General features: G+C 27.6%; 2 protein-coding genes across 5 annotated transcripts in view; one reads left to right on the top strand and one right to left on the bottom strand.

The window, feature by feature from the left end:
- The first annotated feature begins 260 nt into the window (after window positions 1-260).
- LOC103580705 (cullin-1-like) lies at window positions 261-4293 on the top strand. The gene is made up of 2 exons (XM_053737250.1): window positions 261-620; window positions 987-4293. The coding sequence occupies exon 2, from the start codon at window positions 1496-1498 to the stop codon at window positions 3794-3796; it is 2301 nt and encodes a 766-aa protein (XP_053593225.1). The 5' UTR covers window positions 261-620; window positions 987-1495; the 3' UTR covers window positions 3797-4293.
- A 9917-nt stretch (window positions 4294-14210) lies between these two features.
- Window positions 14211-25588, bottom strand: part of LOC103580703 (neuronal acetylcholine receptor subunit alpha-7) — an 84480-nt gene continuing 73102 nt past the window's right edge. For all 4 annotated transcript variants that reach the window (XM_053737201.1, XM_008562565.3, XM_053737202.1 and 1 more), the window contains 7 exons: window positions 23005-23080; window positions 21174-21368; window positions 20078-20164; window positions 19709-19818; window positions 19500-19608; window positions 17815-18221; window positions 14211-14710 (listed from right to left, as the gene is read on the bottom strand). In XM_053737201.1, coding sequence (XP_053593176.1) covers window positions 14543-14710; window positions 17815-18221; window positions 19500-19608; window positions 19709-19818; window positions 20078-20164; window positions 21174-21368; window positions 23005-23080 — 1152 coding nt within the window. In that variant the 3' untranslated portion in view covers window positions 14211-14542. The remainder of the gene's footprint in view (window positions 14711-17814; window positions 18222-19499; window positions 19609-19708; window positions 19819-20077; window positions 20165-21173; window positions 21369-23004; window positions 23081-25588) is intronic.

The following is a 25588-nucleotide window of genomic DNA, read 5'->3' as shown; positions in this document are numbered from 1 at the left end:
GCGCAAGTAATAAGAATAATTAATAAATTATCGATGAATATAAAAATTCAAGTATACTTTTTAGTCTACTCAATATAATTATTGATACAAATTTTAATAAAGTTATTAAATTTCAATTTTTAAATTTCGTGCTAAGATGGCGCTACTGCGCGTTACTGTATTCGACGTTGAAATTTTTGCTGGGGGCAGTCGAATGAATCGCAAATCGATTGCTGTGTATCGACTAGCGGTTCAATAGCGGCAGTCAGTATCATCAACAACGACAGTATAGAAGTCCGGATCCTTCTTTACGTTTAAATTGAAGCACAGTATTGCGGTTAATCCGCGGAATTGTCCATAAAATTTATTGCTCATAGTCATCGTTTAATTAAATAGTGCAGTGTTTGTAAAATTTAAATTGTGCAAAGTGTCTGTGGTGTCGTTAAGTGTTCAGTGCTATTGTAAAGTGTTGGGAATTGCTGATGCTGATAACTTCCAAGTTCCTGAGCAAAATCATCTGGCATCGTCTGGTGGGAAATAGCAGTTAAGTGACGTTGTTTAGCTGCAATACACCTGAAGCAATTTAAATCAAATCTCCAAGTGTATAAGGACACCCTTCTGCATATTACTTCCCCACCAAGGTTTGTTCAAGCACTTACGTGTCTTATTTTTAATTTTTTAAATATTTTTCTGTCATATTCTGCCGCCATTTTTTTTTTGACACGATTTTTAGTTTTCTCAAATGTTTATCAATTTATTTTCCAAATATTTAAATTTACCACGCAAATAATAAGAATAATTATAGGGTGCATTCCAGAACGCAGCACATTTTGGAATTCACTCGTAATTAGTGACCCGTATCATTAAGTTCTCTTTACCTGATATTCAAAAGATTTAAAATTTCCATTATACTCTCGGAACAACGGCAGGACAGGACAGGAAATACAAAATAATAATGGCAGTAATGACCCAAAGTAATTATCCTAATCATTTTTGATCCTTGCTAGGGTACTTTCACTTGTAATTTAAATATGATTTCATCCATTAAGAAGAGCATTTGTAATTCAGGCTACTTGTTGATTCGTTTCGGTCATAAATAAACCCCAGGTGTTGAAAAAAAGTACATATAGTGGGGGCTGCATTACCAACCATCCGATCATCAGACATCAGTTCATCAGGACAACTCAGATGGAGTTGAGATGCTCACAGTGAACTTGCACGTGAGCGTGGTGACTAAATAAAATTAAAACCAAAAACAAAACTCAAGTAAATATCAGTGCCGGTTAACCTAAAAATTGTTATTTAAATAAAATAATTTATTTTCAAAAATGTTCAGTCATTAAGAGATCGCAAGTTAGTGAAATTTATTAGTGTCGAGTATTTTTAAAACTATTATTTTTAAAGTGCATTTATTTCAATCAGTGGATTACAAGTGCTGTTAATTTATCAATCAGACTATTATTGGTTAATTAATTAATCAAGTGATTGATAAAAAAAAACAAAAGTTTTTTTATTTATGATGGCGTCGACAGGTGAAAAATTTCATGGCTCAGATCTATTAACAGTAACAAATTTGAATGAAATCTGGGATGATTTTAGCAGTGGACTTGATGCTATTTACAATCAAGAAACAATGAACAGACATCGTTTTATGCAGTTGTATTCCCATGTCTACAATTACTGTACCAGCATTCAAGAAGACGGTAAGAGAAAAGTTAAATCTGAAAATAATGCTACCTCTGGAACTAGATTGTACGAAAAACTGCGTAATTATTTGATAAATTATGTTACTAGTAAACTAAAACACGGTCAGAATTTAATGGGAGAGGATATTTTATTTTTTTACACCCGCCAATGGGAAGAGTATAGATTTAGCAGCCAAGTATTCAATGGAATATGCGCGTACTTGAATCGCCACTGGGTTCGCAGAGAGTGCGAGGAAGGAAAAAAATATACTTACACAATTTTCCATCTCTGTCTCATCACCTGGCGGAATATTTTATTCCGGCACCTCAGTGACCCGATAATGAATGCCATGCTCGCGTTGATTGAGCGCGAGCGCAATGGAGAGATGATCAACACGCGGTTGATAACTGTGGTAGTAAACAGTTACGTGGATATGGGCATCTATGAAGATAGTCCTGGCGCTCAGGAGGTAACCCTGGAAGTCTACAAGAATTCGTTTGAAAAAAAATTTCTCCAAGACACTGAACGTTACTACACCCAAGAGAGTGCCGATTTTTTGAGGCAGAATCCTGTTACTGAGTATACGAAGAAAGTTGAGCAGAGGCTAGCTGAAGAAAAGAAGAGGGTCCTGCTGTATTTGCACAAGTCGACTGAAGAAATATTGACGAAAACCTGCGAGCGGGTGCTGATTGAAAAGCACTTGGATATTTTGGTGAACGAGTTTAAAAATTTGCTCGAACGTGAGAAGGATGAAGATCTTGGCAGGATGTATTCCTTGATAGCCAGAGTTCCTCATGGTCTTGATGACCTGCGCGACGCACTAGAGAGTCATGTTTGCCGTGTGGGAGTAGAGGCTATTGCTAAATGCAGTGACACTGCACTCACTGATCCGAAGATTTACATCCACACGATATTGGATGTCCACCAAAAATATTCTCCGCTTATTTCAAAGAGATTTGACGGCGACATTGGATTCGTTGCTGCGCTTGATAAAGCTTGCGGTAAATTTATTAATGATAATGCAGTAACACAGGCGGCGAAAAGCAGCAGCAAATCACCGGAATTGCTGGCTAAATATTGCGATGCTTTGCTGAAAAAGACCAGCAAAAATGTTGACGAGGCTGACATGGAGGATGCGTTGGTTCGAGTTGTCACTGTGTTTAATTATATCGAAGACAAAGACGTTTTCCAGAAGTTTTACTCGAGATTGTTGGCCAAGCGGTTGGTCAATCAGATGTCAGCGAGTGATGATGCGGAGGCTTCCATGATATCTAAGATGAAAGCAGCTTCCGGTTATGAATACACTTCGAAATTGCAGAGAATGTTTCTGGATATTGAAGTGTCTAAAGATTTGAATGAATCGTTTAAGAAACATCTTGCTAAGTCTTGTAATGAAAAATTGGATATTGATTTTAGTATTTATGTTTTGTCATCTGGTTCTTGGCCGTTCCAACAGTCGTCTACTTTTACATTACCTAGTGAGTTTGAACGAGCGGTAAACAGATTCACGGGTTTCTATACTTCTCAACACACTGGGAGAAAACTCAATTGGCTGTACAATTTATCCAAGGGAGAGATTCAGACGAATTGTTTCAAAAATCGTTATACTTTTCAAGCTTCTACGTTTCAAATGGCGGTACTTTTGCAATTCAATACCGCGACATCATTTACTATCCAACAATTAAACGATGCAACCCAAATAAAAATGGATTTGCTGTTCCAAATTATTGGAATATTATTAAAAGTTAAATTACTGATTGCTCCTGGTGGCGAAAGCGAGGCTGAGCTTGAAGAATCGACGAGGGTTGAACTTTTCACTGGCTACAAAAACAAAAAATTGCGAGTTAATATCAACGTGCCCATGAAAGCAGAAGTTAAGACTGAACAGGAAACGACACACAAACACATTGAAGAAGATCGTAAGATACTTATCCAGGCATCGATTGTACGGATCATGAAGATGCGTAAAACATTCCAGCACCAGCAACTTATTGGAGAAGTGTTGATTCAGTTGAATTCGCGTTTCAAGGCTCGAGTACCGATGATCAAGAAGTGTATTGATATTTTGATTGAAAAAGGATATTTGGAACGCGCTGATGGAAAAAGGGACACATATAATTATCTAGCGTAGTTTATTTAATAAAACAGTAACTTTTCTATGCAGAAAAAAATATTTTCTGGTGCAAAAAATATTTTGCGTTAGGAATTGAAGATAAAAAATTTCCAAGGACTAGAAAAAATTTTTTCTCGCCCCAAGAAAATATTTTTGGGGGAGTGAGCATTTTTTGTGCAGGGAAATCTTTTTTTCTGTGTAAGACATCACCATTATTATTAAAAAAGTATATAAATATATAAAAAAAAATATTTTGCTATTTATAGATATTTTTTTAACATTAATAATTAATAAAGTGTTTGAAAAAACAGTGATACTAATTAATAATGATAATAAATGTTAAGTATTTTGTAACTTGCTTTGTAATTTAATTATTTTTTTATATTTAAATAATTCAATACCTAATTTTTTTTTTAGTAAACAAATAGTCGTCAGTATTTATAACATCATTAATTATCATTATTTTTTTTTTTATTACAAGTAAAATAAAATCATAGTATCTGTTCAAAGTAAATAATAAATTATATTAATAATAATAAAAAAAAGGTAAAATTCAATTGTTTGTAATGACAAAAATCAAAGTTTAAATAAAACAAAGTCTATTTATTAATAAATGCATTTATTATTAATTAATATTAAAATTTTTTACTAATTTGTATTTTTAATTAAATTTTTCAGGAATTATTCAATAATTATATCGTCTAGTAAATGCGGATAAGTTGATAAATTTTTAAAAATTTAATTTGATCGATTTGCATGATTTTTTTTTTTTAACGTACAAGCAAAAAAAATTAAATTGTAGAAATTAAAACTTTCGATTTTGAGAAAAACTTAATGATATTAAAAAAAAATTTGGTTAAAAATTTTAGATCTAAAGAACTTTTTTTTTATGATACCAGTATCAAAACTTCAAATTTCAGTGTCTCTACTTCCAAACAAAACAAGATAATTTTAGTTCAATTCCGCGAATGAATATTAGCAACCGCATAAATTGTGAATGCCTTCAGTCAGCGAACAGGAAACAAACTTGTTTCATTCTTTGGGAACAAACAATAGTGTATTATATACTAAGGTAAGAAAGTAAGACATTCTGACCCGGGCGCGGATTTGAACGTTCTATTTTCCGCCCTAGGTGTGTAATGTACTAATACTGACCGCTAACTGAAGGCTTTCACAATTTAAACTCCGATACTTGTCATCTGTTAAATGGTAATTAGACTATTAATTTTATTTACGTAAATGACAGTTCTGAGTGTGATTGTTTTACAAAAGTTAGTGTCAATAATAAATAGTATTTATAGTTTCTGCTTAATTATAAATTGCAAATAACAATTTAATCGTTGATCACACTATTGGTCTTGAATTAACTTGTTTCTGACTGGCTGCTGACTATGAAACTTCAATTCCAATGCAGGTAATCATGAAAAATATTGTGAGTAACTCATAATGAAACCCGATTTTCACTTGCGGGTGATGGTAGCCAACTTCACTCTGGTCTGAAATCGTTTTGTTTCATCCCTCGACACACAATATACCATTTTCCAAGATGATTTTAAAATTCTTATAAAACTAGATATTGGAAATGAAGTAAAAATTAAAAGCAAATGGAAGACATTTATTTTCATTTCATTTATTTCAACAATTTCATAATAACGTAATAATAATATTTATAATATTACAATGCGGCGATTATGTGTTCACCAGTTTTAACAGGAATTCTCATATCAATCAACGTTTATTTGCCTCGAAAAACAGCCCAGCGTATAATAGAAATATAACAAATTTTAAAATCCACATTAATCATCGGATTTTTACGCTATCTATCAATAATAATTACAATAATCATATCAATATATCATAAATTTATAATTTATAATAATAGTAATAATAAACTAGGCTATTATTGAGGCATAATCAAAAGTTCAAAAGAGAACATGGTAGTAATTTATAATAAATTACCCCACTGACTTTAGAGAACAATTCTCTCCTCAACTGGTAACATACATTTGATATTTTATTTATTTATTTATTTATTTATTTATCATTATTATTTATTTGTGTGTTTATTTAACAAGGGATTTATAAATCTAAAATATTTATTTAATATCGTCGTACAACACTTTAACCCGATGGCTGGTGAGAGAGTGTTCGAATCTACATGACCGTTAAAGTTTAAAATTAATTACGTGGAAGAGTTTGATCATAACTTTTTTTTTTAATTTAATCAGTTGAGAATTTTTTTAATTATTATTATTAATTAGCATTTTAAATTTTAAGTATAAGTTTAGAGAGAAAGTGTTCTCGATAAAGTTTTTTTGACCCTAATAATACTAAGAAAAATTCTACCATTACCGTGATATATATTTTCAACAACCACAGTATAAGTATAAGTACTCTACAGTATTTCTATTGATTACAAGCTATGGTTTTTTTATTTATTTTATTACATCACTTTAAATTCAATAATTCATTACTGACTTTATTATTTTATGATTATTATGTTTTTAGCATTTGATTATTTAAATATGTATAAGTTTATCTTTAGTAGTATATATATTTTTTTTAATTTTATTTATCAATAGTTCCGTTTAAAATTTCGATTTATTTATTTATTCATTTTATTATTTACTCAGTATTATCATTGATCTAGAGGGCATTAGAGGAAAATTCAACGGTAATTTAAATTATTTAGCGAGAATAATGAAAATTCGGGAAACGAGAGTTGCGTCTATTTATAATTATTCTATTTTACATATTTATTTATGCTCTACAATTATTCTTCCGTAAAAATTGTTGCACTCTATTACTACAACCGTTTATTTTTTTTTTATTTATTTATTATTATTATTATTATTATTATTATTATTATTATTATTATTATTATTATTATTATTATTATTAATTATCATTATTAATATTATTAATATTATTATTTTATCGCAATTACTCAGCTAGTCGTGTAAAAGTTATAATTAAGCATTTTGATACAGTAACTAACAGCAAATAGCATTATTGTATTTTTTTTTTAAATTATTTATTTATTTATTTGAATATAAAAAGAAATAGTCTTACGGTTATCGCTTTAAATGTTATCAGATTAATGAAAAATGATTTTTTAAAATTCAAATAGTGACGATAAGTCGTGACTTTTTTCCCATTTACTTTATTTATTATTTATTTTATTTATTAAAATTGTCGGGCATGGTAACTAAATTCATTATTTAGCGAGGGTGTTAAATAATATGAGGGCTTTAATTGGAGACACTTAAAAAGTACAAGCAAACTCCTAATTTAGCAAGGCTTTTTGTTATTTTTATTCTTTAGTTTTAATTTAACTTCCAATTATGTCTAATTTTGTCAAAGCAAAGCTCAATTATTTTTTTTTTTTATTTGGGTACGTTCGGAAATGGTCTAAGTAAATATATGGCGCGAGAATATTTAAATTTTTAAAGTAGAATAGTTTTTTTTTTATATTTTTACTTTCTTTGAAAGATTGGAAATTTCAAAAAAATTATTGGTAAGTCCGGTTGCAAAAATTGAATTTTTATTGAAAGGATTCGACAAAACTGAAATATTTTTCGAAAAAAAATAAAAAATGTCCCGTGTAAAAAAAAATCCTTCCAAAAAGATTCCAAAAAAGTTCGAAATGTAGAACTTCTAAGCTTGAGACAGACTAGAACTTTGAGTAGAACTTTTATAATTTTTACAATAAAAGAAAATGTTTATCTAGGACTTTATGTAGACAAATTTTGAGTATATTTTATCCTTTAGAATCAAAAAACGTTCATAAAAAGTTTCAAATTTGAGTTTTTTGAACGTTTTCGGAACCAGGGTAAAATTGAGTGGAAATACTTTTTGAGAAATTTGTTTTAAAAACGTTCTTTTTTAACTCAAAATTCGCCTATAAGGTAAAAAAAAACCTAGTACCCGATCTGGGGATTAGTATTCAATCACTCCATGTATTTGTATATCTATAGTTAATAGAATTTGGTAAATATAGACATACAAATACAAGAGTGATCGGGTTCTGGGTCTCTTACCTTGTAAAGTACTAAATAAATTTTTTTTTCTTTCAAAATTACAAAAGTTCAAAAAAAGTTCCATTTGATGTTCTGATCTGTCTTAAGTTTAGAAGTTCCACATGTCGAACTTCCTTGGAATCTTTTTCGAACCAATTCTTTTAAACGTGTTAATGGAAAAATTTTTTCATGTTAAAAATCTAATCAGCTCTAAAATTTTCAAAAACTTAATCATGACAAAATATAAATTAAAATTTAATTTAACAAAATTCAAATCGATACCAATAATTTGTCATTTATTTAAAATTTCAAATTTTTTTGTCAAAACTAAAAAAAAATTAATTCTATTTTTTAAATTTTCAAATTGTCGCGCCATTACGATATTTATCTAGAGCATTTACGAATCCACTCTTAACTAATCAATCAGCGATTTTCTCAGTGAGAATTTAAATCCGGCTTTATTTTAATTACTTAATTTTTTTTATTCGCGCCTTTTTTGGCACTTATTTACCTAACTAATTTATCTAATTAAACTTCATCCCGTTTTCCCGCTGATAATTTATTCATTTATTTATTAATTATATATTAATTAATGATTGACTTCTTATAAATATTATAACTGAATATACAATTATTGTATACTGAATATAAAAGATCAAGTCAAATATAATATTCAATATTCGATTAGTTAATAAATTAAAAAAAAATTAATAAACAATAATAATGATTAATGAATTAATTAATATTACAATAGACATTGATCCTTCAATTCTCATTATAAATACGTACTAAAAATGTTTCTATTCCTTATTTGTATTATATTATATATATATTTATTAAATACTACTCTATTTAACAACAATTGCTTATTAATTATTATTTATGTCGATGATAAGTATTTACGTTCGTAAGAACACGATTTAATATAATAATAACATAAATAATAAGACAAAATAATATAAATATGAGTGAAAGATATAAAGATTGAATTACGTAGTTGAGCTTTACGTACCTCTAAGTACGTTGAAATTTAACGCGGGTTTGATATATTTTAATTACAGCAATTTTTAAATGAAAACATTTTTTTTTTTATTTTTAAATTATTGATACAAATATTTAAGAAAAAATTTGAATTTTATTTCTATTCTATCGAGTACTATTTTTTTTATTTAAAACTGTACAAATTTTTATTGTTATTATTAATTGTAAAAAATATAAAATTGCGTGTAATTTAAATACATCAACTCAAATATTTTTATATATATATACTTATGTACTTACAGTATATATATTATTATTTGAATATTTATATTTATACTGTTTTTAATGAGATGAAACAAGCCAACATTTAAAATTTATAAACCTTTTACTTTATTCAACTGTTATTGTTTTTAGTTTCATTTATCCTTCGTTCAAATCTACTCATACATCCGTACTAATGTATTTTTTTTTATTTTATATAATTAATGAGTTTCCTCATTATCTTCATTAATTAATTGTTATTATTATTATTATTATTATTGTTATGAATTATTGAGCATACGTATCGTACACAATGGATTTATGAGTTGTGTTATTTTTAAATTTATTATTATAATTTTAATAAATTTTTTAATAGCAAGACGACAACAGAATAAGTCGAGATTAGAAGCGTCAATATAATCGAGGCGTAAAATATTATTGAGCCTCCAAGAACAAATTTTAGTTTTATTTTTAACGTTAACGTAACTTATGTCACTCGAGACGTTTTATTTACAATTATTTTTTTTTTCTTTTATAATTTTTCAAAATTTTTTGAGCAAGTGATAATATTTCATCAGCTCGCGCTAGTGTGATTGTTTTAATTATATTTATTATTGTATCCAGTTGTACTAGTGAAAGATGTGATAATTTTTAATATGAGCGTTCCAATTTTAATTTATAAGACAGAGTATTCGATTGTCAGCTCATATATTTTATGAACAAAATTTTTTTTTTCAATCGTAAATCCCTGATTGAGAAATCTGATTCACTTCAATAGGATTCGATCGGAAATTTCCGATTTAATCCCATTGGAATGAATCGGAAATTTTCGTAAAATATGTTATTTTCCAATCGAATCCCATTCAAAATTTAAATCGGTTTCAATCAGAAAATGATATTTTTATTTCGTTATTATTTTTAAACATTTTTTTCAGATTGAAACCGATTAAACTCAATCGGATCCTAATTGGATTACAATCGGACTTAGAATTTTTAACCAAAGATCAATCGGATTAAAATTTTTTATTCTTCTACAAATTTATTAATTTTATTTCTTGAGTACACAAAGAAATTGTTCTTGTTTAAAATGCTATGGTGTCATAGTACTGCTAATCCATGTTGACTATCTATTGGAAATTTAAATAAACACATGCAAAAATTACTATGACCAGTAAAATTTTTAATACTTACAGTAATATGTAATATAGTCATTGCTGACTTTACTATACAGTAATTTTTGCATGTGTTTATTTAAATTTCCGACAAGTGGCCAAGATGGTCCAGCACTACTATGACACCATAGCATTACAAACAAGAAAAATTTGTCCGTGTAGAAGCTACTTTTTGTAACAAGTGTACCACCTTTTCTTTTTATCATAAAATTTTATTTATTTATTTTTCTATCGATTAAATTTATGAATAAATAAATAATTTTGATTTCATGCATCCGATTAGCGCTTTTTAAATTCAAATAAAGTGTAAAATTATTTTCATTTTAAAAAATTAACAGTATCGATAAAGTCAAAATATTTTCCTATTGGTACACTTGGAAAGGCGCCATTTTGTCAAACAAAAACAAAATGGCTTACATGTCATTAGTACACTTGGATACATTCATAAATAAATATACATTATATATATATATATAGATTTGAATAAATAAAAAAGTCTGATTAAATTCATTAATAATAATAATTACCAGCTACTTTCGACATGATTTAATGAATAATCAATATTAAATGTAAAATTGCACTGGAGATAATTCGGAATAAATATAAATACATATATTTGTTTCGTATAAAATAACCAACTAAATAATAAATAATAAATAATTCATTAATTATTATTATATAGTAAATGTAACGCGACTTAATAATTTTATTTATCTAGCAAACTGGAAATATTGATCACTGACTCATAAATAATAATTATAATTCAATTCCAAAATGTAAATAAAAAGAAAAAAAAATAATTAATTATTTTGAAAGTCGAGTACCTAACTAAGTAATTATCTACCCCTAATTAAAAACAATTTTCCTTAATTCCGCGGATTAAAAAGATTTTTTTTTGTCCATCTCTTACCTAAGTTTTTTTATATTTTATATTTATTTTTTAATAATTCGATTAACATCAACAACATTTTTTATTTTAATTTTATTATTAATAACGTCAATATCTTATTAAAGATGTGATTGGTTGTCGCGTCAGTAGCCAAATTTACATATATATTTATTAATATATAACTGAATTATTTAATTTATATTTTAATTCATAAATTGATTAACTAATTAATTATATTTTTTTACGAGCCTTCATCTATACAATCCGTAAACAAGATTAAAAAAGCTCCGATCACATTTACTTTTGATAAATTAGTTTTAAATAATTATTAATCGTATATATTTATATATTAGTATTATTATAAATCGATGAAAAAATTATTAAAAATTCGACTTTACTTAATTATTTTTTTTTTAATGGATATACAAATTATTTAAATTATACTTTTATTATTTTAAATAGATTCTGATAAATAAGAACATATATGTATATATAATAGGGTGGCCCAAAAAAGACCGCTTTTTTTCGAGTTTCATATGAAAATTTGTTGGTTTCAGATGTTTTGAGAAGCCTCCAAAAATCAGCTTGATAGGAAATTTTTAAGAGGTCGCTTACAAATTTTGAAAATTCAAAAAATGATTAAAATTCAAACTTTTGTTCTTTTTCGTGGCAGCAATAGTTTATATTTGTAAAATTATGACTATGCTGAAAATTTCAGCTAAAAATTTAAATAATTAAACGTCGCTCAATAATTTTGAATCTTTCCGAGTGCTGTCTTTTGGACATTTTCGAGCGACCCTTGAATATTAATATTAAATCATCTCAATTTTTTATCCATCAATTTATATTATTATGAATAAAAATATAACCTGAGACATAGTAAAAATAAGTTATTTACATACTTTTTATTTTATAATTTAATTTTCCTGTTTATACTATCCAGTATATTTTTGGTTATGCAAAAGTTATATTTCAGTGAAATGATAATAGTTGAGTTATAAAACAAATACAAATATTAATTCAAAGTATTAGTTTCCTATTCTAAGTTAATATACAAAAATTATTGAGCAACGTTTAAAAATTTATATTTTGAGCTAAAATTTTGAGCATGGCATCGATATTACATATAAAATATTTCTGTCACGAGAAAGAAAAAATAAAAAAAAAATCCGAATTTCAATCATTTTTGGAACTTTGAAATTTCTTAAGCGAACCCTCAAAAATTGTTTATCGAGCTGATTTTTGGAGAGGGTTTTGAGAAAATGTTAAACCAACAAATTCATAAGAGACTCGGAAAAAAATCATAGTCGGTTTTTTTGGGCCACCCTAATATACATATATATATATATATATGTATATGATGAGAGAGTAATAATAATTGACGATGTACTCTCGAAATAACCTATAATTATAATTATAATGTGTGTATATATATAAATATATACTTATATATTTATATTTATTTATTTTTCGTTAAAGGGTAAAGTGTAATTTCAAAGATACCTAAAAGAGTTGAGAAACTTTTAAATGTTCAACTGGTACCCATTAAAATCTCGCCACCTAAAAAGTTTACAGAACTTTTAGTCATTCAATTGTTTCGTATCTTTTGTTCTTTATTCGTTCTCATATTTTTTCTCAGTATTATGTTTATAAATAATAATAACAATAATAATAAACAGTATTGTTATTCTGATTATTATTGTTATCATTATTTCCTTTCCTTTATTCTTGCATTGGATAATTTAAAGTGTACCACCCACCAGTGAGAGAAATTTTAATGCGTACGACGACGAAACAATTGATTTTGGAAGACGTGGAGATGCAGTAGAATACATCAATAGTAATGTAGTTATAGTTTATATTTTTATTTATTTAGTGTTTGTTATTAAACTTTTTTTTACTGGGTCTTTTTCGCGCAAGTGTATACTCAAATGTCTGCGTGTAGGTAAATACGTTAGATTTTTTTTTGGGTGCGTAGCGTACGCTTTCGATGCAATTTTATTTATTATTTAAATTTATGTCTGTTTTGTGTTATTAAGTTATTTTTTTTTTCTTTTTTTTTTTAAATTATGGACAAAGAATTGACGGATAAACCGATTCGGGCATTTTTCATAAAGTAAAATGCGTTCGTTCGGCCATCTAGTGAGTGGCGTGCGGCCGAAAGTTTAGATTTTAATTATCGTTATGTAATACATCAGCAGATAATAGTAATAATAGAATTGAAAAAAGATTTAATAGACTAGATTTAATATAAGAAGATTATTTAATATATATATATGTATATGTATAATAGAGACCAGCGATTAAAGTTATAATTATGTACTTATACACATATATACATACATACATACATACATACATACATACATACATACATACATACATACATATATATATATATATATATATATATATATATATATAAAAAAATTATTTTTTACATGATGCATTTATAAAATAAATAAATTGAATTACGCTTAAAATTAACAGTCGCTAATCGTTTCGTCTCAGATCCCCGCCTATTTTTATTCGGTTAAAAAATGTGTGCTATCGCACGCCACTTAATCTCGTAGTATAAATGTTTTATATCTTTATTTTAAGTATTTTTTTTTTTTTTACTTTTTTTAACTTTTTTTTTTTTCATAGTCGTTATTACGTACTACTGATACGGATAGTAAAATTCACTGGCATTTGAATTACCTTGGCAGTTCATTGTGTTGAGAGTATAATATGTGCGCATTGGCATATTTCTTGCACAAATATATTTTTTTACGATGTGCCGGTTTATTTTATTTATTATTTATTTTATTAAACGTGTCCTGTCAATACTGGCACAATTTTCTTTTTTATAAATTATTAAATCAATTTTTATTTTTTATTTATGATTTATAATAACAATAATAATTTAAAATGTGCCGACGCATATGAAATTTATCATGTTAGCGTATGCGCAACATTTTTTATTTTACGCGCAGGTTTTTTTAATTTAAATTACGTGGTCTGATCTGTGATTATTATTATTGTTATTAGTTATTATATGACGTGAAGAATGATTTTTTTTTTTTTTTTTTTTTTTTTTTTTTTTTTTTTTTTTTTTTTTTTTTTTTTCATAAAAGACTAAATGGGAACGATAGTAAAAAAAAAGTGTGCCGTATTGGATTCTGGGACATTGTTTCTGTTTAGTTATATAAAATTTTTAACCCGCGTTGGGAAAAAAAGTTATTATATTATTGAGTTTCAATTTTACAAGCATTAAATATGATTGTGCGATTGTAGCACAAGTGTGACAACAACAACCACCCGTAACAACCAATAGTCGTAATAAATGTGAATGGTGATGATGGTGATGCTGATGATCCTGATGATGATAATGATGATGATGATGATGGCGTATAGTAATGCTCAGCGTCTCCACGGTGTGGCGAGCTTGCTTTTTCCTAAATCACGTGACGATAATGTGAGGCGCCGAGAATAGGACGGTGATTGTGGCAATAATGGTGAACAGTGTAAAAATGATTAGGCACATCCTGTCAATCACCATCGCTGCAAACTTCCAGTCGTTTGTTATTTTTGTTTGCTCGTCGTTATCTTTTAATTGATCGGTTATTATCTGTAACACATAACAAATTTAATTATATAGTATTTGCTCATTTATTTAATTATTGTACATACGAATAGGGAACGCAAAATCGTCAAATCCGAGTTGGCATTCACTATTTAACTACGTCCGTACTAATTAATAAATTTATATATTTTTTTTTATACAAATACCATAAAAAAAGGATGTGTTTTTTGAAAAACATTTTATATTTGAATTTTTTATTTTTGTTTAGTAACCGAATTATTCAATTAACTGACACATTTATAATTTTTCAAATGAAAATTTTTGAAAAATTATTATTCAAAATATAGGCAACACTTTCCTGAAAATTTTCAAATTTTTCGAAGCTCAGATTTTTGAACCCATCGAATTACTAAAAATTTTTTTCAAATAATTTTACAATAATCCATGAGCAATAAACTTTAATTTCAAACATAAATAAGAAAATAATTTTTTCCATAAAAATCATAATTATGAAATTATGAATATGAAAAATTTTTGAATAACCGGTTTTATGTTTCAAGTCTTTTACTATGAACACTGTAAAAGTTTTATTGAAAAAATGTCACCTTTTTGTTTATTAAAAAAATTCAACGTCAAAAAAATTAAATTTTCAATTTATAAATAAAGTAATTAATTCCAATCAATTGATTTATAATCTTTAATCTCCGTACAATAAAGAAATTAATCCGGTAAATTTATTGTAATATAAATTGTATAAGAATTAATTTTTATATTTCAGATATTTTAATTAAAACCTCAATAAAATACTGAAAGGATTTAAATCGAGAATCAATTAAGTAATTTTCCGAGTTGGCGATTAAAATAAAGAGTCAAAGTGAATTAAGGAATAGAAAAAGTTTTAAATAATTTAAAATATAACAAGCACGTTGCAGTTTATTAAATATTTTTTTTTTTTTAACAAGATAGAAATCAGTGACCTAAAAAGTTGTTACAAAGCTCAACTATCAAAATAGTATGAACGAAAAAAAATAAAGAAAACTAGAGAGTCAGTGGGAAAAATGCCAAGTGTTGGTAAAATATTGTCAAATTATTTTTTTTTATTACTTCAACAGTCCATACTATTTTTTTTAATCAATATATCGACAATTTCGATACTGCCTAGGATTTAATTATGTCGACGTTAACATTTCAGATTAAAAACCTAATAATCTTAGTCAAATATTAATATATAGTGCGACACAACGATGAGCTGAGAGAGAAGAGAGAGAATTCAATTCGCGCCAACTCAGCAAACCAGAATTATCCCTTAGGTTTATACGTATGCATTTCTCTTCACATGATCACATCGATCGTACTCGCCGACTGCGCAGATTGATAGGAAAAAAAAAAAAAAAAAAACTAAATTCACTAAACCACATAATGTCTTTTTTATATTATCAATGAAACAAAAAATTAAGCCCCAAAAATAAATTATAATTTTTTAATAAACAGGCAGAAGTAAAATTTTTCAAAATAATTCAAATTTTAAGTACACAAATATTCTGTCGGAAATTTATTATTAATTATTTTTGTTTGACGAAAATATGGAAATTAAAAAAAAATACTAGATAGTTAAAATAAGTTACCGTGTGTTTAATTACTTTTTAATAAAAAATTTGAAGGGTGTGCATTATAAACGAGCTTACACTGTAAGAAAAACCGGTGTTGAAATAAACACACTGATGTAGCACTGCTACTTAGCGGTATCTAACTGGTATTAAAACGGTGTAGATGCACTGAGAGAACAATTTATTTGAGCCGAATAACATTCGTTTCAGGCAAATAAATCCCATATTTGAATGGACCCAATTAGTATTTATTTGAGCCAAAGATATGGTTCATTTGAATGAAATAATAATTTGTTTATAGTTAACAAATCTTTATTTGGAATTTTTTTCAACCAAGATTTGTTAACTATAAACAAATATATATTTGAATGAAATGAATGATTTTGTTCAGTCAAATAAATCTATTTACTTGGCTTAAATAAATTGTTCTCTCAGTGTGTGGAGTAAAAAAATAACTGATCGACGTATGAGGGCGTGAGTATAAATGTTTTAAGATCTACAAAACAGAATGAAAGTAATACAAATAGTTTGTCAAAGTTACGAAATTACCGTCAATTTGAATAAAAACATAAGCATAAGGTAATAACTGATTTAAAGATGATAAATTAATCATTGATAATTTTATTCTATTTTTCTCGGAAATTTAATTTGCAAAGAGACTTGAATCAGAAAAATCTGTTTCTCATATTTCATACAAAAACATTTACACGTAATTGTGGGTAAATATTCTTTGGATTTCTCCATAAATTGGTAAATCTGTCGTATCATTAATTTTTTAAACAATAAAAAATTTTTTTGTATTTGAAATAGAATTCGACTTCTGATACTTGAAAAATAACACTACTTTTATTTTAACATTGACAAAAATTTAACATCCCTACTGGTGTTATTTTAATACCATTTTCGGAGTTAAATTTAATACCGGGACAACGTAGACTTACACCAGTTTTTAACTTCTCTCTATGAAAACCCCCCGAGTCTCCAAACGGTTATTGGACCTAATTTTGATCAGGATCGCCGCCTAAGAAATTCTATAGAAAATCTACAGATAACTTAGACTCAGCTCCTTGAGCTCGAAAACAGCCGGAAGTTTTTGGGTTTTTTCGCCGAGTCAACCGTTTCTTAAATTTTTTTGCAGTGTAAATTTCTTGACATGTAGCTTCAGTTTATCAAGCGAAAATTTAAAAAAAATTTATTTGGTAAACTTATGGCCGCCTGAAAATCAACAATCGTTTATTTTTCTAAAATTTATTCCGATACTTTTCGTAAAATAAATGAAAAGAATAGTACTTATCGACATTCCAGTTAATTGAATAATAAAGTAATGTTTGCTAAATATACAAGCTTAATTTAAAGGCAATCAATTCAGTGGTTAGAGAAATATCGCTGATCGACCGCTAAAAGCTATTTGGAGAAAACCCTCTGTCTCAAGGAAAGATTTATTTCCATGATGAAAAGATAGTAAAAAAATTATGTGGCGGGTAAAAGTAAATGATCAGCGTTAATTGACAATAAATAATGTGTAATAACATGTGATCTTACCTTAATTTCCTTTAAAATGAGAACGAGCTCATAGCGTGAGCATAAACAAGTATTTTGTAATATCGTTTCAACCTGCGGCGGGCCGCCGTCTTGTGGATGCTGATGATGATGCGGTGTGTGACTTATTTGATGTGGATATGAAGAATGTGGCAGCGGCGTCGAATGCTGATGATGTGGCGTTGGCGCAGGTGTGTGACTGTGATGATGATGTGGTGTCTGGGACGCTGCTGTGTGCATATGACTGTGACCATGACCTATGTGATGATGAGGACCTGGCGTACTGTACACGTTGTTTAACATATTATTGTGGGTCGCCAGTGCATTGTCTTCAAGGTCTAACACATTTGCGAGCAATGATTTGCTGCTTCTTTGTGGAAGCTCCAGATCTCCATATCCTTTTGTTGGACCTAAACAAACACACGCAACACTTTATTATTATTTATTATTTACTATTAAACCTGTACATTGTCATGTTATCTAATTACTGAGTTATTGTTTTCACACGATAGATAATTTTTTAAATTATTACACAGTATCATTGATTTCATTATGGAATAAATTTAATTTATCGATTACTATAGTTGAGTTTTTGAATCAATTTAAGTTTTAACTTTATTTCAAGTGATCATAAAACAATTTATGTACTATTTTATTAATTAACTTGCACAGATAACCGGCAGTGAATTATGGAAACAAGTTTTAGGAAATAGTAAAAAAAATTGTTGACAATTCGAACTGTCAGTGAAATTTTTTTACTGATTCTCTGATATTAAATCTCATATTAATTTTTTATATGACACTTATGTATACTGCAAGTATTCTTTTAAAAAATTATATATTTTTCTATGCAATAATTTATTTTATTTTTATTTTCATTGATATATCGATAAAAGTTTTGAAGAAAATTTAGAACTAAAAATTAGCGACATCTGAATTGTAAAAAATAGAAAAATTTTTCATAAGTTTTAGTTTTATGAAAAAAAAAATTAATTATATCAGTGTTCGAAATCTATTTATAAAATAAGAAAAAAAAAATAAGCATGTTTGAATTTAAATTTTTTCCATTGAGAAAATTCTTTAGAATAAATTTTTAAACCCTCAAACAAAAAAAATATATCAGCTTTGAAGTTTTCACCACCATAAATTTTTATAAAAACAAAATACGATGTTTCTAAACGTTACTTCCTCTCAGTATTCTAGGATATAATTATACTGAATAATTTTTATTTGATTACAATAAACATATAAATCCCGACCTGAGCCGACATATTTATTTTTGAAAGCATTAATGATATTTGAGTAGTCTGAGTGCTCGTAGGATTTCGGATGTAAGAACTTTATTAATTTATTTATTCAGATAAAATAATATGTAATAATGATATAGAGAAATCTATTATATAAAAAGCAGAATATTAGTAGATGAGAAGAAATTGTTATGGGAGTGAGCAAATTTGAGCTTAGCAAATGAGTTGAAACTTCTCCTGGCTAGCAATTAAAGTAAAACTATTTACATTAAACTTACTTTAATTCTACGCTATAGAGTACTTGGGAAGTGTCTTAAACTTTAAAACATGCACCAATAACTTCGGTATTACATATTTTTACAATGTTTGTCTTAGAGAAATAATTTTAATATCAAATATTTGCCAAAGTAAACATAATATTTATACAGTTATTAATATTACCAGTTACTGGAGATGGTTTTTGTGATTTCTGACCGTCTTTGTCTTCTTTGTCTGCAGGCCTCGACATGCGGAGGAAACAAGGCAGCCATTTTAAGAACAATATCCGTACCTTGATGTTGAGACATTAAACAAAAAAAATAAAATATAATTATTGTCAGTGATAAAGTTATTTATCAAGTAGTTAAGCTAAATGTAGTGATTATTTATACCCATTCAGACATTTCGTGAGTGTCAGAATTACGGTGGTGATAATTCAATATGAGAATAGTGCTGACCACACTGCTGGCAACCATAAACATGATACAATTGAAGTATGTTCCTGTAAATAAATGGAGCATTAATTATTAAGTGCCTCGAGTATTCAAACCATTAGTAATATTAATTTATTGAGTTAATTAATTACAAGTTATAAGTTACTGTGAACAAATTATCTGGAAGTGAGTTTAATTTTGATTCGTCCATGACTAAGTTTTAAATTAAATAACATTGAGGTGATAATGAAGATAAAATAAAATTATTTTAAATTTATAGTTGCACAATTGTTACACGTACAAAAATATTTTACTTCAGTTACTTACCTAATAATGGCACAGCGTCGGACGTTGCTGGCATTGTCTCGGCAACCATGTTCAAGAACACAGTAAGAGACAGGAGAATAGTTACCCCTGTAAAAATTTATTTTTTTTGTTAATACTAATAACTCGTGTAAAATAATTTGTTACAAAAATGTTTAAAAAAAATTCACAAAAGTGAGCTTCTAAATTTAAGATAATTTTGAAATTTACGCTGATAGATTTTTGAACTTTTAAAAAATTCAAAATACATTTTCAGTTCAGTACTTTTTGGTTACATTTCTTTGAAATTTTTTAAAGTAAAAATAATTCGATTTGAAAATTTTGCTGATTTGAAAAATGCTGCAAAATAAATTTTAAAACCAATTACTCTGTAAAAAGAACGGTGTTAAAATGTAGTGACACCGATGTAGTTAAAATGTGTTAAAAAGTCAGTGTTAAATTGGTGTAAAAAAAATCTGCATGTAGAATCGCTTTCGGTGTTGAAATTTAACACCACCTGGACTTACCCCGGTTTTTTTTACAGAGTATGAAAATTTTTTAATTTTTATTAGAACTGTTCACAAAAGAGGTCAGGAAGTTGTAAATTTCTTAACTTGAATTTTTTCAAAGTTTTTCTTACACGAAAATAAATATAACAATTAAAAAAAAAATATATAAAGATAAATAAATGTAATTAATTGAAAGGTTAATTTTATCATCGAAATGAATCAGTTTTTGATTTGACCAGCCTTAGCAATAGCAAAAGTTAAAGGAAAGTAAAGTGAGAAAGAAAATGTGAAGCAGACAGAGAAATCCCTTAACTCGCTTATACCAGACTAATCTCCGCTTGGTAACTGGTACTGAAATAACGACCGGATTACCACGATTTGATGATGAAGGCTATTTTAACCGGTAATTGCTAACTCGTTTTATATATTTATCTTTTTATTTTCATTCAAGCCTTCCTTTATTTTTGTTTTAAAGCCCCTAAAAACATTTGTCTGCGGTTTATCGACTGAATTGGGACATCATCAGTCAGTAGCAGCAACAGCGGTGATAGTCTGGTCAATTGAATTTATAAAGGACTTATGTGTAGTAAAAATAAAACGGTTCAACTTACCGAGAGATAGCTTTTCACCAGAATCAGGTGGTAAAGTAAATCCTAAGACAGCCATACTGGCAATAAGAACGCACGGTACAATCAGATTGAAGAAGTAATAAAGTGTTCGTCTCCTTATGATAACCACAAATGTTATATCTATGTAGGGTTCTGGGCAGCAGTTGTAGTAGATGACATTTCTCTTGCCAGGCACGCCTGAAATGATAGCATTCAGGCTGTGTTACGAATTATTGAGATGATACGGGAAGAGAGAATAAAAAATAAATATAGGAAAGGTTTTGTAGATATATGTGTGTAAATATATGAGTATAGAGTGTGTGGCTGTAGAAAAAGATGATTGCAGCGTCGGGAATACGTGCCTGACATTAAATAAATGTGTATATATAGATTGCAGTGGGATAAGGAAAGGAAGTAAAATAAGAAAAAAATATTATCGTTTGTCAGCTAGTGACTACGAGAACGTCGGCGACGTCGTTTCCCTTTTTCAAACCACGTTTTCGAGTCCACGTACGTTAGATTATCGGATTTGACGACGATGGTAAGGGGTCACTGCGGAGTAACGATACTGAGGGTCCTGTTAAAGAAATACCGATGCTGCACTGGAGAATATAAGAAAAAGCGCGCCATCGTGCCGAAATGTTCCTTGAAATATATATGGAACGGAATTTGAATTTTTTATGCAATATATAAGCGATGAATGTTAATTTTTATTTTTGAATTTCATAAAATTTTATGCTGTGATTTAATGTCTTGAATATGCTCTCGAAAATATTATGCGTTGATTTTAGTGAGCTGAAATATTTTAGGCAGATGAATGAAAATAATTCAAGTGGAAAATGGGAAAATAAATTTCAACCTTAATTTTCATTGAAAATAAATTAATTTTTTTTTTTTTTAATTAAATATTTTTTATGACATTGAATTTTTAAAAGTATGCCGATAGATAAAAAGTGGAAAAAATTCTTAAAGTAAGATTTTCATTTAAAAAATTGAAAAATAATTAATTTGATTTTTCAATTATTTTAAAAATTAGTACTCAGGTTTAAAAAAGTTATTTTAGTTAAATTAAACTGAAAATTTTTTTTATTAGGGTCAATGGCTTTATTCACGATTGATTTATTTTCACGATAGCAAAGTATAGCTAACTAATTAGTATGGATAAGTATGAAAATAAAACTAAAAAATAATTAAATGGCGGTATTCTTTAGTTAATAGCTTCGTGCATAATTTAAGAGAATAACTAGCAATCAGGAAACATTTATTTAGTGGTCCGCGTAAATAAGCAGCTTGGAATATCCATAAAGTATTCTTTTAAATAAATCTTTAAACATTGTAAAATATATAGGGAGGATATACAATTTCTGGACATTATAAACAAAAATTATTAACAGGTTTTCGATTGAAACTCGATTTTTGAAAAAGTTCAACGAAAAAAATTTAAAATAATGCTCAAATATATTTACAAAAATGATTTTGAAAAACATTTTTAAAAAATTATCGTTTTTTTTAAATTTTGGGAATACCGGGTTTTACCCCCGTCCTTTATATTTATAAATATTTTAATTAAATATTAAAAATAAAAAATAAACAAAAGAAGCAGCATCTATTATGGATTTAAAAAAAGTGTAATGAATTATCGATAATAAGAGAATATTAATTAATGGATTCTTTATTCAGATTTAGGTAAAACCGCAAGTATGCTATAAATATGAGGATAAAAGAGTTTAAATAGAGTATGCGAGATATTTAGGTTGAAAAATAGTTTAAAGTAATATAAAAAAATAAAGTGATGACTATGTTAAATTTTAGATAGAAATGAATGTGAACTCACCCAACAAATCCCACTCGCCGTTGGTAATGAAACTGCTTATATCCCCGCCAGATTCGTCCTGTAGCTGAAGATCCAACTGAAGAAGATGGAAACATTCAATTAATGTCAACTGACTAACTCCTGTCTCGACTGGGATTCTCTCTAGTGAATAAATGAGAATAATAATGGTCTATGTTTAACGTTTTACTTCTCAAAACACACATACACAGACCGAGAAAGATAAAAATAGTTAGAGATTACATACGCGCAAATACTGAGGAGAGTTGTGCTGCCGCAACTTACAACATTGCGGTGAAGAATATTTTCAATGAACCACTATATCATCTCAAGAGAATCAAATTGGTGAGAAAATTGAATTTCTTGTTGAATTGCTTCTAAAAAGCTTTTCAAAGAGACAACTTGTTTTTTTTTTTACAATTTTTTTTTTTTTATTAACTTTATCCAAGAGAAGATACTGAAAAACTATCTTAAAGTGTTTAACATGATATCATTGCTCGTTAATGCAATTTGTCAATTTTGAAAACTTTAATGTCCCCAAGCTAGAATTATAAAATATACAAATTTTTAACTTTTCGCTATGAAAATTTGAAATTTTTATACAAAGGGACACTATTAGTTTCGAAACGGTTTTCGAAAATCAAGTTTTCATCAAATATCGACATTTTACGGTCCTAGGAAGCGATTCTGACCATTTTCAGATGGACTTCCGGCCGTGTATGTGTGTAACTTTGTTTTTGTCCAACGATATCTTTGAAACGAACCAACCGATTTGAACATTTTTGGCGGCAATCGAAGAACTTCACGAAAAACTTAGAACTGCTTAGATTTTGGAGTCGATCGGTTGAGTAGCTTACAAATCATACAAAAAATTCAAATTCAAATTTTTTTTCGAAGTGCTCTCTAAAAATGTATTAGTGAAATTCACTGCGAATTAGTGAATATGTACTGGAAACCAGCTATAAGTATACTACTAGAAAACAGTGACTATCCACCGATTTGCAGTGAATTTCACTAATTCATTTTTGGAAAGTATTTGAATCGTTTATTTGAGAAACCCCATAAGACAAGAAAACAAAATTTTTTAGGAAATACAAAAAACATTTTTCTGGAAAAACTTTCCATTGAAGTAATAAATAAATAATTGAAGAGAAAATGTTAGCGTCTCTGGAAAATATTCAAACAAGAAAAATTCAATTTTTTAATTGAAACTACTTAAAAAAATTATTTAAAGTTGATTGACTTATGGAGTTTCTCAACCAAACGGAAGAAAAAGTTATAAAGTTATTGTTTTTTTAATTTTTTCTACTCAAATAATTTATTAAACTGATAAAATGAAGTATATAATATGTATATAAACTCTGAAACTCAGAAATTACAAAAAATAATAATTAATTTAAGTATTTTAATCAGTCATATTATTTTTTTTTTTCAAAAAAAGCACGAATTTTAAACAAAAAAGAAAAAATTATTTTTATAAAACTAAAATTGCATATGTTTATTTGAAAAACCCCATAAGTAATTGATCTATGGGGTTTCTCAACAAAATAATATTTCCGTCACCCCGTCAACTGTTTTTTAATTTCTATGGGGGAACATCCAAAGAACCCAATTTCGAAAAAATATGATTTATGGGGTTTCTCAAATAAACGATTTATTTCTCGGATCACTCGTAAATCCCCGAAGAGTTCGAAAAAAGTGAAAATTTTGGTGTTGGTCCACCGGGTCAACCGTATTTCAGATTTTTTTTTTTTATTATCTATTAAACAATATACAAACTTGACTAGACATTTTAATTAAGGCATTGATTTTCATAAATTTTGTTTGGTTTCACTTTGACCTGGCTATTAATTTTTTTTTTTTATAAATAACTTCACTTTTTTAGCTTGCATCAGGTCCAGATGGTAATATTTAATAGACAGTCTAGACGTGGTATGATTTTTAAATAATAAGTCGTGGACTTTATAAATTTTTAATACAGAAATATGAAATTTAAATAGATAGATTGATTTATGTTCGATATTTTAAAATTTTTAATGACCAAACTGGGGCGAAATACTTAAAATTCAGTTTAAAGGCCAGTCTGGAGTGTTCGGTTGTTTCGGGCTCGAAAAATAGTATTTTCAGAATTTTTCAGCAATTTTTTCAGATGAATAGATTATTTGGTTAAGTAGACAGGGTAATAAAGTGGAAAATAAAGTTTATCGCTCATTTTTAATAAGTAATAGGGGTATGAATATTTAAAAAATTATCGTTCTTTGCTTTGCGAGATTTCAAGAGTTTCTCTGTTTTAAAAGCCTATAGTTTACATTAATCAAGTCCGTTTCTTTAATTTTTTTTCTTATTCGTCTATCTGGAGAGTCAATTAGGGTATTGATAAAAAAAATTTAAGTTAAAGTTATGAGAAATTGTTTTTCAAAGCGAAAATCGGTAGAAATTTTTAGCCTGTAGTGAAAATTACTACTCTTAACTTTTTTTTTTTGTTAACTTTTTTCCCATTGTGTTTACTTATAAGTTCCATAAATAAGTTTGAAAAATATGTTTTAATGTTGTAGATAAAAACGGTCAATTAAAATAATTGTCTTCA

Source organism: Microplitis demolitor, chromosome 3 (genome assembly GCF_026212275.2).
Source record: "Microplitis demolitor isolate Queensland-Clemson2020A chromosome 3, iyMicDemo2.1a, whole genome shotgun sequence".
Classification (NCBI taxonomy): domain Eukaryota; kingdom Metazoa; phylum Arthropoda; class Insecta; order Hymenoptera; family Braconidae; genus Microplitis; species Microplitis demolitor.
The sequence above is the reverse complement of the archived record's forward strand: the minus strand, read 5'-3'. Positions and strand labels throughout refer to the sequence as shown.